General features: G+C 28.8%; 1 protein-coding gene across 3 annotated transcripts in view; it reads left to right on the forward strand.

Moving 5' to 3' along the window:
- tay (tay bridge kinase) overlaps positions 1 to 14,164 on the forward strand; it is a 38,512-nt gene that overhangs the window by 15,695 nt on the left and 8,653 nt on the right. For 2 of the 3 annotated variants that reach the window (XM_015512844.2, XM_015512842.2), the window contains exons 2-7: positions 2,066 to 2,296; positions 2,439 to 2,612; positions 2,675 to 2,710; positions 6,878 to 6,904; positions 11,609 to 11,657; positions 12,003 to 12,373. In XM_015512844.2, coding sequence (XP_015368330.2) covers positions 2,066 to 2,296; positions 2,439 to 2,612; positions 2,675 to 2,710; positions 6,878 to 6,904; positions 11,609 to 11,657; positions 12,003 to 12,373 — 888 coding nt within the window. Of the gene's footprint in view, positions 1 to 2,065; positions 2,297 to 2,438; positions 2,613 to 2,674; positions 2,711 to 6,877; positions 6,905 to 9,351; positions 9,682 to 11,608; positions 11,658 to 12,002; positions 12,374 to 14,164 lie in introns of those variants that run through there. The other variant, XM_015512845.2, reaches the window with a different exon arrangement.

Consider the following 14,164-nt stretch of genomic DNA (forward strand, 5'->3'; position numbering starts at 1 on the left):
GAATAATTCCGAGAGATTTTGGATGCAGTAGATTAGTCATCCTACCAAAAAAACCAAGAGCCAATCAATGCGAAAATTTTCGGACCTTAAGCCTGATATCGCATGTAGCTAAATTACTGACAATAATTGTAAGTAAAAGGATAAGTAAAAGGATAGAAGTTAGATTAGACAACGACCAATATGGTTTCCGGAAAAACAAAGGAACCAGGGAGGCTATTTTAGGTCTGAGAGTAATACTTGAAAAACAAATCGAGAGACAAAAAATCACTTATATGGCTTTTATAGACCTAGAAAAAGCATTCGATAGCATAAATTGGACAAGTCTCTTTAAAATTTTGGAAGAAACAGAGATAGATTTTAAAGACAGACGTATTCTCTATAAAAAAAATTTATGAAGAACAAGAAACCACTATCAACATTAATACAACAACAGTGACTGCTAGAATCCAAAAAGGTGTGAGACAAGGGTGCCCACTTTCCCCTGCATTATTCAATGTATTTATTGAAAAAGCAATAAATGTCATAAAGCATTGGTTAGAACAAAAAGGAATCGGAGTGAAAATAGGAGGGGTACTAATAACCATGCTTCGCTTTGCTGATGATATAGTCGTTCTCACAACATCTGAGGAAGACCTACAAGCAGCATTAAATGTAATGAATTTTACGTTTAAAGAATATAGTCTGAAAATAAATTCAGCTAAGACCAAAACCTTAGTATGCTACAAGAAAAACGTACCATCTATAAATATAACATTAGAAAACAAAGAAATTATCCAGGTAGACCATTTCAAATACTTGGGCAGCATTATAACAGACGACGGGAAATCAATTAAAGAAATCAGAAGCAGGATAGGTCAAGCAAAGAACACATTCCTTAAAAAGAGAAAAATACTAACATCAAAAAATATGAACATAGCAACGAAGAAACGGCTCATAAAAACATATGTCTGGAGTGTGGCATTATATGGAAGTGAGACCTGGACAATTAATAAGAAAGAAAAAGATATGTTAGAAGCTCTCGAGATGTGGTGTTGGAGGAAAATGCAGAGAATAAGTTGGACTGATAGAAGATCAAATGAAGATATCCTGAGAACAATAGAGGAAAAACGAACACTGATAGACACCATAAAGAAAAGGAGATGGCAGATGATAGGACACACGTTGAGGCATGGTGACGAACTGCATAGTATAATAATCGAAGGTATGATAGAGGGTACAAGATCAAGAGGAAGACCTAGGACGAAATACATTAGTCAAATAATGCAGGATGCAGGAGTCACTTCCTACAGGGAGCTTAAAAATATGGCGAACGATAGAGAAAAATGGAGAAGTCATTTATTGTGAAACATTTGTTAAAAACCAATCTCCGGATTGAAAAACAAAAAAAAAAAAATCTTCAAAAGAAAAGAATATAGTATTTTGTTAGTTTTTATCGAGGTTTTGATATTTGAGTGAATCGACTTTTTATCGAAATGTTGGGTAAGAAAATTACTGTGTTCTCATGTTGGTTTCTTTTGATATTTTAATTTTTAAGTGAGATGGTCGTTTTCATATTTATAATTCATTAAATTAAAATATCGTGAAAAACTAACACGAGAACACTACAGATTATGTTCGTTTGATACTAGATCAATTCACATTAATATCAAAACTAACAGCATACATTTGAAATTGGTAACGAAAATGTGTCTAGTCGTACGTGTGTCGTGTATAAGACGGAAACAACTCATGCGGGTGTGGCGCTCTCTTAATATGATTTTATTTATTTTGATATGGTTAGATAGAATTTAAAAATTTAATTTTTTGAAGATATTTTGTTTTAATTTAGTTTAATATTGTAAACAATGATTAATGATACTTGCCTATCGATGGAAACATTTTTTTTTTAAATTTGGCTCGTATAATTTCAAAAATCACTTAAAAATTAACTTTTATTAATAATATTTATTGACTGTTACGATTAAATAAAAATTGTTAAGCTTGTTTTGTGATTCAAAATTAAAGGCTTCGTACTTTTATATGATAATTTTACTTAATCAATGTATGTTGACATTTATATGTTTAGAATTGTGTGCAACAATGTTTGGTGAAGAGCGCAGTGACTCTTGGGTTAGATCCATCATCTCAAGGCTTTTTACATCGGAATCATCATAAGCATCACCGAAATCATGCACATAACCACAATAACAATAATCATCACCACGACAGTAATTCCAGTACTCCAGTCACGCCAGTCAAAACAGAATATAATGTTCCCAGTCCTCCGACAACACCTAATAATTTTAATCATAATAAGGTAAATCAGAAAACAAACATATAAATTGTAGAAAGTTCCAATGTTTTATAAATAACCCCAAACCCCCATTTTTAAGCTTTGATCTCTATAAAATATTTATTTATGATTTTACTAATACGAATGTTTATTATTATTTATATAGGATTCTTCGTCGTTGGACTTAAAGCATGACAGTGAAGGTGGAGACAATGATGCTTCTGTTGTGCATTCAAATTCTGTTCAATCCTTTAAAAGACCATCTGGTAATAAGGTATCTACTTCTTCGCTTAGTCAGAGTGGTCAAAGACGATCAAGTTCGAGGGAACGATTCAGTGATGTAAGATCAAATGTCTATTTTATTAATTTTTAATCATAATTAACGACTGTTTTGTTTTACAGGCGAGTAGCAATTGTAGTTCAGGCAGAGGATATATTGTAAGTTGTGTTTATTATTATAATTACTTTTAATGGCGCAATTTAAAAATACATATTTCATATTAGCATATATACATTTTGGTAAATTGAGTACTTAAAAAAATTAGATAATGTATTCTTATATAATATATAACAGAAAACATATTATGTTAGAAAAAAAACCGTAAGTTTTACTGTGTAATTGAATTTATAGACATTTTTATACTTTGTATTTTTGAAATATATGTATGAATATTGAATATGAATTATAGTACATATTTTACGAATTCCGTAAGTCTTTTAACACATTAATTTTATTTTTTTCTGTTGGCTTTATGAATTCTCAGAACACATAGAAAATAATTAGTTTCCTTTAAAAAACTAATTTATGGTAAATTATAGTAGGTAGTTAGCCATTCAGTTAAAAATTAATTTGCTAATATTATATATTTATTTCCTACGGATAACATTTAAAGGAAAAAAAGCGGGCAAGTAGATGTCGCTCATCTGTACAGTATAGTTTACATGTAAGTTACTGTAAAGGATAATATTATATTTGAATTCAATTCAATGATATAAGATCATTGTATACGAAAAAAGATTCTAAGTGAAGATGGTTTGTCAGTCTTAGATATTATCTTATAGTTTTATACTATATTAATTAAATTGCTATTATTAAAAAAAAAAAAAAAAATGTAAGTGCCTAAAATAAATTCCAAATTAATCAAATCAAATTCATTATGTACCCGACTCACTCAATCATTCATAGTAGGTATATAAAATGTATTATAAAGTATTAATATAAACCAGTGTTTCTTAACCCTAGGGTTCCGCGAAAGTTTAAAATCGCAAAAGAGAGAGACCGCCGGCGACCGGTACTCTAAAGATAATTTTCAACGGGGTTCCGCATGAAAATTTTTTAAATATTATTATTTGGTGTTCCGTGATATCAAAAAGGTTGAGAAACACTGACATAAACTAATAAAATTAGAATATAAAATATACTTTAGAAATTTTAAGTACCCACGAATAATATTTTTAAATTACAATAATATATACTATATTAACTAAAATTGTTATTCTCGGTTATCTAATATGTAATTTCATCCAAACTTGAAATTAAAATAACTATTAAAAAAATCTGTGTTTTATAGATTTTAGATTTTTTTTTGTCGCAGAATTAACTATTTACGTAGAACTTTATTTAACATTTTGAATTCTTAGCTATACAATTTAAACGTTTTAATAAATTTTTAATAATTAAAAAATTTGTAAATTTTCAATTAAATAAATTTTGTCAAAATTTGACCTTTAAATGGGTATAAAAAAACGTATTTTTAATATTTTCCAACTGTTATTATATAAACTTATGAGGAACCTTATATTAAATTTTCAAGTGTTTTGCAGACCCAATGAATAAAATTTTATCGATATTTATGGAATGAAAAACGGAACATTTCAAACATCTACAAATAACTTAAAAACTGTTGAAATATTTTGAAAATTGTATCAAGTATATATTAGATGATAAAATTAAAAATAAACATTTGGTGTGAATTTCAAATTTCTACAGTAATTCGTTTTTGAATAACAACAAAATAAGAATATCCGGTATACATGAGAAATTGAGTGAATATCCAATGTTGTAATTCAAATGTTTATAAAAATTTAATTTGACTTTCGGTAGACATTTTTTGTTTAATAAAAGTAGATAAACTTATGAAGAATCTTGTTTTGAACTTTCAAACCTTAAATTTAAAAAGATAAATTTTTATAAAATTCTAACTCCAAATAAATCACAAATTTTCGTGATTTTTACGTATATTTTATCGAAATTCGAAGTTAAATGTTTATTTTAAAAAATGTTGACAGTGTATTTTTAATATTTTTTAAATGTTGTTTAAACAATTTATTAGGAGCCTTATGTTTATGCCTGTATAAATGTTCAGTGAAAATTTCATTTGTCTACGGTAATTTGTTTTAGAGTTACACCAATATCAAAATATTTGATTTTCTCAAACATTTATTTTGCGTAAAAAATTCCTGTTTTTCCTTAATTTTTTTTCCCGGTGCTTTTGAAAATTTCTGGAAAAGATACTGAAGTTGATAATCGAAGCTTTATCTCGACAACTGGTCGTGTACACTGATACACGAAAAAAAAACACACAACATTGTAAAATCAATACATTTATATGAAGATATATATAAGAAATAAAAAAAAACGAAGATTTATTTATTATTGATATCATTTTGGCCTTTCTTTTACTTTTACAGTTTTGTGCCTATGTTTGTATTTTTATATTTAACTACTTTTAGAAATAATAATTGGTTGTCTGAATAAATTTTAATTATTTTTTCCACGCTGCTTAAAGTTACCATTTGATTAAGATTTATTGTATTCGAAATGGCAAATCTTTCAGTATAATACGTATTCCATCCAATAAACATATAACTGTAGTACACAGTACACGATACCAAATATTATATTTAAAAGTGTTTCTAGGTAGTTTTAATATTTCAGAAAACTGACCTTTTATCAAACTTAAGGCCAGCTCATTATCTGTGTTCATTGAACACTGTTCAATCTTTTTTTTAACAATAGTTTTAAATTTTTTTGTAAAATATGAGTATGTATAATTTTAGAAGTTAAAATGTTGCTTAAATCCAATTAAAGAATATGGATTAAGTTATTACCTTTAAGTTTTAGTCTAGGTCAATTAGCTTTAATACATCAATATTCAATATACTAATAACTAATACTCTAATACTCTTAATGCTTACTACTTACAATTGGAACTGTTTAAGCAAATTTGCCATGTTATTCATTTGACAATCGAATGCGTTGATTGTAATTTGTAACATCTTCTATACGAAGATCGTTGCACACGTATTTGTTATCTATATACAAGTACTTGTATATACACTTATAAGTTATACTACGTTATAGCAGTGTTTCTCAACCTTTTTACTGATGGTTACCCCCTTTTTGAATTCCAATTTTTTAGCGACCTTCCTACATATATTTTTTTTTATTTACCTACTGACATAGAATATAGATTAATTTTAATAAATTTTTAGTAAGCTATAAATATTGAACTCGTTGTTTGTATCAAATGAAATACTAACCATCTTAATGGGGAGGAGGGGGATTCTCGAGTTGTTTTTGACTACTGATAAGTTGCGTAGAACTCATCAGGACTAAATGGTACGCTTCGATTAGTTGTCAAAATATCGACCGAACACGATCGGACGTTGCGGCACTAAACGATGCAGCACTTAGTTCTTCGCCACATCGTTCTCCAAACCTTTCATTTTATGATTTTTTTCTTTTCAAGTACATTAAAGATGGCATTTATGCACTTCCTCTTCCGAAAGATCTCGAAGAACTGGAAAGTCGCATTATATACGCCATAAACTTAATCACGATCGATATGTTTCAATAAGTTTATGAAGAATTTGATTATTGATTAGATGTGTGCCTGCAAGTAATGTAGGGCACATTGAACATTTTATGAATATTGTATCATAAACTTAATGTCAGTTTTAACCTTTTAAACTTTTCCTAATTTGTAAGTACTAAAATTCACAATCAATATTATTTTTTGAAATCGGATGAATCATTTTGGGACACCCTGTATACTTTTTGTGTTTTAAATATTTTAATCATACTTGACCCCCAGGTTGAGGAACACTGCAAATTAAGCAAACAGAGCTAAGTAATTAATACAACATAACAATTTTAAAATATTTATAACTCGCTTTAATATTTAAATTTTGTGTATCGAAGTCCAACGATAGAGCTCGAATAACGTTGCTATAATAATCATTGCACTATTTATATATTAAACATAAAGACATGAAATATGGATCTTAAATTTCGTATGTTATTCCGTCTGCTGTGTGTGTAAGACAACACTATACATTTGAAATTTCCATTTACTTTTACATGATTCTTCTAGTTGACTGTAAAATATTTTAATGATAATGCAAACAGTCTAATTGAAAATTTACGTTTAGCAACATTAAAAAAAAATCATGTTAATAATGCGGATAAGCTCTTGTTATATTATATAAATCGAAGTATCAATTATGAATATTATTTCTTATATCGCAGAAATATGTATTTTTTTATTGGAAGTATATTATTTTCAATTGTGTGCTAATTGTACGTTTTTATTCTATTTTTAGTGTGATAGTGAAGACGAGGGTGATAAGGTAAGATTTTTTTAATTATTACTGTTGTTGAATAATTAATTTTAATATAATATAAGACCTATTATAGGTAATTAATTCAATTTATAAAATATGGAAATTTATAATTTCAATTTCGTTTTTAGTTATAATTTCTTTGACGGCATATATCCTATTATTATACTCATAGACCTACTCTGTCTATTATAATATCTGTCTTACCTGCCGAGTTAGAGGGTGTGAATTGACCGATGCACATGCAAATTCTGTTTTATATATATATATATATATATATATAATATTAAATAGTTATAGTTAATACCCAAAGAAAACCTCGTTGATGTAAATAACAGCCATACAAATTATAAATTTAAATCGCGGGCCATCTAAGATTACAATGTGTGCCACATGAGGTCTATACTATACCTTCTATCATGGTCCGATTTTGATTTAATTTTATGTTAATTATATTTTTTATTCCTAGGTATTATAATTATAAATGAATTTGAATTGTATTGATTTTTAACGTTGTTTTCAAACCTTGGTAAATCATAAAAAGAAAGTTGTCTTCAAGGCTAAAAAAATTGTATTTACGACGAGTGAATATTAGATGATTGATTAAAATTGAGTGTCATTAGACGTTAATAATTCTTATAATCTTGAAAACCAAAATAATTTTTATAAAACCAAATCCACCATAGTTTCAAAAGTTAAACATACATAGTTTGGTATAAATACGGTGGCTATTTTGATAATTTTCAATTATGCTTATCAAATAGATAAAAGGATTTTATTTTAAGTTAAGGCTATTCGCGGTGTTGTGCGTCACATTTCAAACCTTGATGTTTCCGTCAAATTTAATATTTAATATTCATATTGTTTTGTATCTGAATGGCCATACACAACAGATCTGATGATTGATTTTTCTCGTTGAAAAACATCAACGAACCCGCGTTTTAATGTTCCCCGAAGTAATAATAGTAAAAATAGTAACGTCAACTCCAAATTGTATAATAAGTAACACATGTTATTTATTAAATTGGATAGACTATACAGGTTAGGAAAACAGAAAACGCCGCTTTTATACAATTTTGTGTATTATTTACACAGCAGAATAAGTTGACGGATACGACTTGTAGCTGTTCAGTGTAATACGTCATGTTTAGCCCCAGCTTTGATATTACAGATTTATTAAGTATATTATAATTAGTATAATTGATACGTAGTCGTCACTTTTTTATAGTACAATATTGTTTTTGTAGTCTTAAATAATGTGAAAATCGTCGAGGATTTTGTCGGTAATCTTTGTTCATAATCTTTATTAACATTTCTTGAGTTCATTTTGTTTCTTGTAATCTTATTTATTTTAGTAATAAAAACTGTACCTAAAATATTATATTATTTTCTCTACGTCGCCATTTAGAAGAGAATCAGAAAAACGGCCGTAAAAACTTGTCAGCCTGGGACCTTTTTGCACTGTCTCCCCAATTCTCTTCTGTATCCATTTAATTTTTATTTTCGTCGATTTGTTCCCAGTGAGAAAACCCTCTATTCCCCTGGGCGCACACACAAAAGTCTGAAAGTTATCTTTAATGGAGGGAGGGAGGTAAAATCTTCGTTGATGTTTTTCTTTCTGCAAATAATAATAATGGGCTTTTCGACATCGCTTTACAGTGGTAGCGACATGAATATTTATTATAAGTTTTAACACTGCGGGAGCAAATAAAAATCATCCCACACACCCATGGCACCTCTTTAGTTCCTGTATATACTTATATATAGGTATATATAATATGTATGAATATTATATGTGCGTACTTTGCTGCTTTTGAATATATTGAATTTTTTATTGCTCATCTCCGTCGTCTGAGCTTTTCCAACCCTCAAACTTCTAGGTGTATAAACATTGCGTATATTTCGTACCGTAGACACGATCGATGTCACACGTCGATGATAATCGCGAGCCACAATCGTTTAAAAAACAGAGTGCCTAAAGCTCTGTAATATTATCATCGTGTTTTTTTTCTATTCGATGACATCGAAAGCACCGGTCGATATTTTTTAAATAAAAAAAGGGACGAGGAAATATTGTTGTATTTATAAATATATATATATATAGGTACTATATAGCACGATTGCTGGTTACTATACTTCTTCTCTTGCGGCAGACGAGCAGGAATTTTCTCCCATATTTTTCCACTTTCCAAGCGCACACTCGTGCGCAAGTCCAGCAAAGTTTTTACGACCCTAGGGGGAAGTACAAGTGATGGTGAACGGCGGTAATCAGACGGCAGTGTATGTTTGAAAAGAGACGCGTGCGCGTCGTATCGCGTTTTCCCTTCCCGACCACAGCCGTCACGTCTACAAGAATACGGCGGGTGGCATGTTGGCTGCTACCTTAGCACCAAGCCACGAGTCACGTCAGTAGTCACTTAGTGAGCTTGGCGTATGCGCCGTCGTTTACGTATGTGTTTACGGTCTGCCACTCAGTTGCGGTCGTCACCGGAATCTGATTCACGCCCACGTGTTCGTCTGCAGTGCGTGTTCCTATGCTTTTCGTTTTTTTCCCGCCTATTTATAAAATATTAAAAATATTAGTTGGCCGTGATTTCGATCGATCGTTGACACGATTTATATTCTAATCGACACGGAAACGCCCGACGTGTATTGTGATTCGTCGTCCGACATAAACACCCGCCCGTCCATGGCCATGCTCCTTTTGAAATATGCCGCCTTTTGAACACAGTATCATCTCCGCAACCACTATGACCGTGGACAGATCTTGTTGCAACAACCGGCTGGTAAATATCGTCCATCTGTATCTGATGCTGTATGCGTTTTATTGTTGTGTCGTCATGATCGGTCTCATGATGCAATAATATAGCATAGGTACATTAATTATTGTACTCGAAAATCTTTCTTCTTTAATATTCGTTTATCGATAATTTATAATATTATAATAATGCTTAAACTTAATCTATTTAGGGGAACAAGTGTGAGCGTGTGAAACAACACTCCACTTTTACATTATTAATACTTTTTCGTATATGATGTAACATTTTGACATGAGACATTTTAGTGCTTACACAGCTTTTTGCATCTTTTCCTCTTATGATATGTCCGTGATACATGTATACCCCTAGTAGTGATTTTTTATGCTACCCCCTTGGTACTAGACGGTTGGTGACTACGGTAACGGTTCCACATTACGTTCTTTATTGTGAATCAAATTCCTTTATATAAGAAATTACGATATTACCACAGAAATATTACTTAGTTTGTATAGCCGATAGTAATGACTTCTTATTTTTTTAGCTTTTTATATAGATATATTTTATTCCATTTTTCACTTATCCCATTCGTATTACGGAGAGAAGAAAAACGTTTTGAGGGAAGTAGCTTTCGTTTAATTATATTTTATTATCAACATAGTCTGTATCAATTCTCCCAATTGATAATGATATTGAGTTAATTAAGATCATAATACGTACCTAAATCTAAAACGAACATGCCAAAATAGTAGTTATGAAATATTAATTAATTGTATATAAATATTAGATAAGTAATATATATACATATATATATATATTTCTCACCTCGAATAATAAGCACATATTCTTTGTCTAGGAAAATAATCTTATGTTTCAACTTCTAATCAATATAAATAATTAATATAATATTTGTACGCGTTTACAAGTTATTGTAACTAATTTTCCATTATCTATATTACCTATGACCTTGTTTAACGCGTATTTATGTACACGAAATATTATCTGTAAATAAAAAAAAAGTGGGAAATATTAAAATATACTTGATACGTTAAATAAACTGTTACTATATGGATGTTAGTTAATAAAATATGCTCGATCATCATAATATAGCATATCGATATTTATGTTGAGTGTAGCACTTGACGTTTTTACTTTATCCCGTGCACAATTTTAAATATAAATTTGTGAATAGATCGACAGTGACGGACCTTGAATTAAATATTTACAACATTAATTTTTGTTTTTTTTATTCGTGTATAAGAATCTTATTTTTATTTATCGCTTTTCATACATCTTATTTATGTAGGAGAATACGGTAAAATATAAAAGGATTTTAAGAATACATTTTATTTTACTTTTAAATTAAATATATCGGTTATTTTACGTCATTATAGTGGATGGACGGAATTTGTTGTACGTGTCAGAAGAAAAATATTAGTTTGATAAAAACCATTGCAGAATTAATTATTTATAGCTTAATCATATCAAGGGTCAAGTTTTATTTTTATGTGATTTGATAAAATTCAAATTAATTAAAAGATCTGGTGTGAATTAGGTTTGGACGTATTTGTACAAAAATTTGAGTAGTTTAATAATTTAAATTTTAGTTCAGGTGAAATGTTTAGATTCTTGTTTACCGTCAAATTATCACAATCCAACTATACTAATCTCTAAAAATGACATGGTTTTAATGTCAATGAATTCGAATAGCTCGACTGCATTTAAATATACTTAACGATCGTTGTAGTGAATCGTTAACTCGACTATCACACAATGCTTATATGTTTTTTTTTTAAGATCCATGGTTGTAAAACTCGGGGGTTATTAAAAATATAGTAGGTCAAATTATAGCTTTTAGAAAATATAATAATAATAATAATGGTAATAACATTTTATTGAGCACAGAAAACAAACTAGATGAAATAATATAAGTTTTATTTTATTTTTATTGTTTCAGGGTTCAGATAATTCTGATCTCTTCAGGACCAGTTTGGTTTCTAGAAAAGGTAAGCAGTCTCTAAAATGTTTTAATGGTGTTTATTTTATTGAATTTTTCATTTTTACAACTTTTAAATTGTTTGCTATTATTTTTTCTTCTGGTCTCCTGTAGTTACTGATCTATTGTATGATGTTGAACAAATGTTAAAATTCAAATGTTATGTAATTTTTATATATGGATAAATTTATATAATAAAAAATATTTCTTCTGAATGTTAATAGTATTAATAATGCATTTATTAATAATAATTAAGTGGTGATTTTTTTATAATTTCTCACTATTAAAAAATGAATTTATTTAAAAATTATATTGTTTTAATGAATTAACCTTTATATAACTAAAATCTTTCTAGATGAATTACCAGGAAGAATTTCTTCTGAACCTACCCAGAATTTACCTGCTACGGTTTCTAAAGAACCTATATCAATAACACCACCCGGTCGTCAACCTACTCCTCCATTAGTTAATGGTATAGAGTTTGATAATCATTCGACGTCTGAAACAACAACAGCATCTACGACTCATATAAGGCCCTCACAAAATTCCATGTTACCACCTCCTTCAACTACTCCTCAAGCTCTACAGGTGTCTCAACCAAAATGTCCATCTCCTACTATACCTCCACCATCCACGCCACCTACTACACCTAAACCGCAAAGTACACGTGTGAATGGACATGAACTTTCGACGACTCCTGCTACAGTAACATCGAGGTATTCCCCAGTAAGTAAAATTATCATGCGTTTTAATGTACAATAGTTCAAATTATATTTAGTATCTAGCTAATAAAATGTGAGTTTCCATTTTCGTACATTATTTTTTCAAATAATAGGTACCTACTTAACATTTTTATATATCTCTTTTCTGATTACGCAGAAATAACTATAAGATAAATATGTATAAAAATGTCGGATGAAAAAAATGATATATTTGAAGAGTTAATTATTTATTAAGTTTATTAAGTATAATATAAAATAAAATAGATTAAAACTGTATTATATTTATATCGGTTATAACATCCGATTTATTTTCCTAGAACAATATCCAGTGTTCTCAAAATGTTATTTCATTGCTAATAATAATATATTGTACCTGTCTCTCGTAATGTTGTCAATAATATCCTTATCGTGACAAATAATTAATAACATTTTTAAAAATACTTAATTCACACATTTGGTGGAATACATCCTAATTAAATAAAATATGTCAAAAATTAAGTGTTGATAAAGCTAAAATAGTATTAAACAATATCCATAAAAATAATAATACATAAATCTATTAAAAAAAATACACTGAAGCAATGGCTACCCGAGATTTTTCAATGGAGGGGAAAGGGGTTTAACAAAATAAATCAAAATTTAATACCCTTATCCTCTTATACTAGGTCGTTATTACTGTATCCCGTAACCGTAATAACCTCTACAAATAATTGATAATACTGAAGGTATTGTGTTAAAGATCTGTTGATAATGATGAGCCAATAAACTTCTTAATAATCATTATTGGAGATAACATTGTGTTAGTAAAATAAATCAGAATTGTTGAGTGATGTACCAATAGTAACGATGAGATATAGTTTTATCTACCTATTTTATTTTATTTTTTCAGAATTTTTTATCCTTTTATGATTTCTCTAGTTATTTTTTTGAAAATAGTTCTACCCATTTTACTGTAGACTTAGCAACCTAACTACATTTTAATTTATTATCAGCTTAATAAAATAGCAATAATTATTTTAAGATGAATAATGTACTAATGTGTTTCATCAAATGTTGTTACTTTTTTATGTATATTCCATATTCATACTTCAATGAAAGTATTTATTATCATTTTCTCACTAAATTAAAGAATTTAGTTGTTTTTATAAACATAGAAACAACACTATTTTGAACTGTATTTTATTCCGTAAATCATATTAACAGATAGTTTATAGGCTATAGTATTTAAACTCTGAAATCCATTATGTATTCCATACACTCGTTTCAAGTTTCCCTTTATAGTACATACCATTATTGGCAAAGATTTTTTTTTTTTGTTATTATATTATTATCGCGGGACATTTATACAGTACTCTCCCCGGTACATTAGCCGGATTGCCATGGAAACGAGTTCATCTTAAAACTATCGTGTTCATCGTCACATCAGTATTCTCTGTAAGAAATAAACCAGCTTTAAGCTGCCTAATATCGCACTTGTTTGGAAAAAAACCATGTAGGTATACACTCAAGAATCATTTTCATGTTTCACACGTGCATCATAATAATTATCATTACGGTGACTTATAAATAAATAAAATAAGTATGATTGCCTTATAAGAAATGTTACCAAACAGAAGTTAATAATATGGTTTTGTCATAATTACTACCAGTAATTACAAATATAAATTTATATAATGTAATACTTATTCTTTCGTTAATTTTATGATTGATTCGTAATGACTAATGAATAATAGTTTAATGTTTATATTATTATGAAATAATATTATATCTTGCTAGTTGAGTGTCAATTTTTCAT

The sequence above is a fragment of the Diuraphis noxia genome, unplaced genomic scaffold (assembly GCF_037042655.1).
Source record: "Diuraphis noxia isolate RWA-SAM2 unplaced genomic scaffold, SU_Dnox_SAM2 contig0004, whole genome shotgun sequence".
Lineage (NCBI taxonomy): Eukaryota > Metazoa > Arthropoda > Insecta > Hemiptera > Aphididae > Diuraphis > Diuraphis noxia.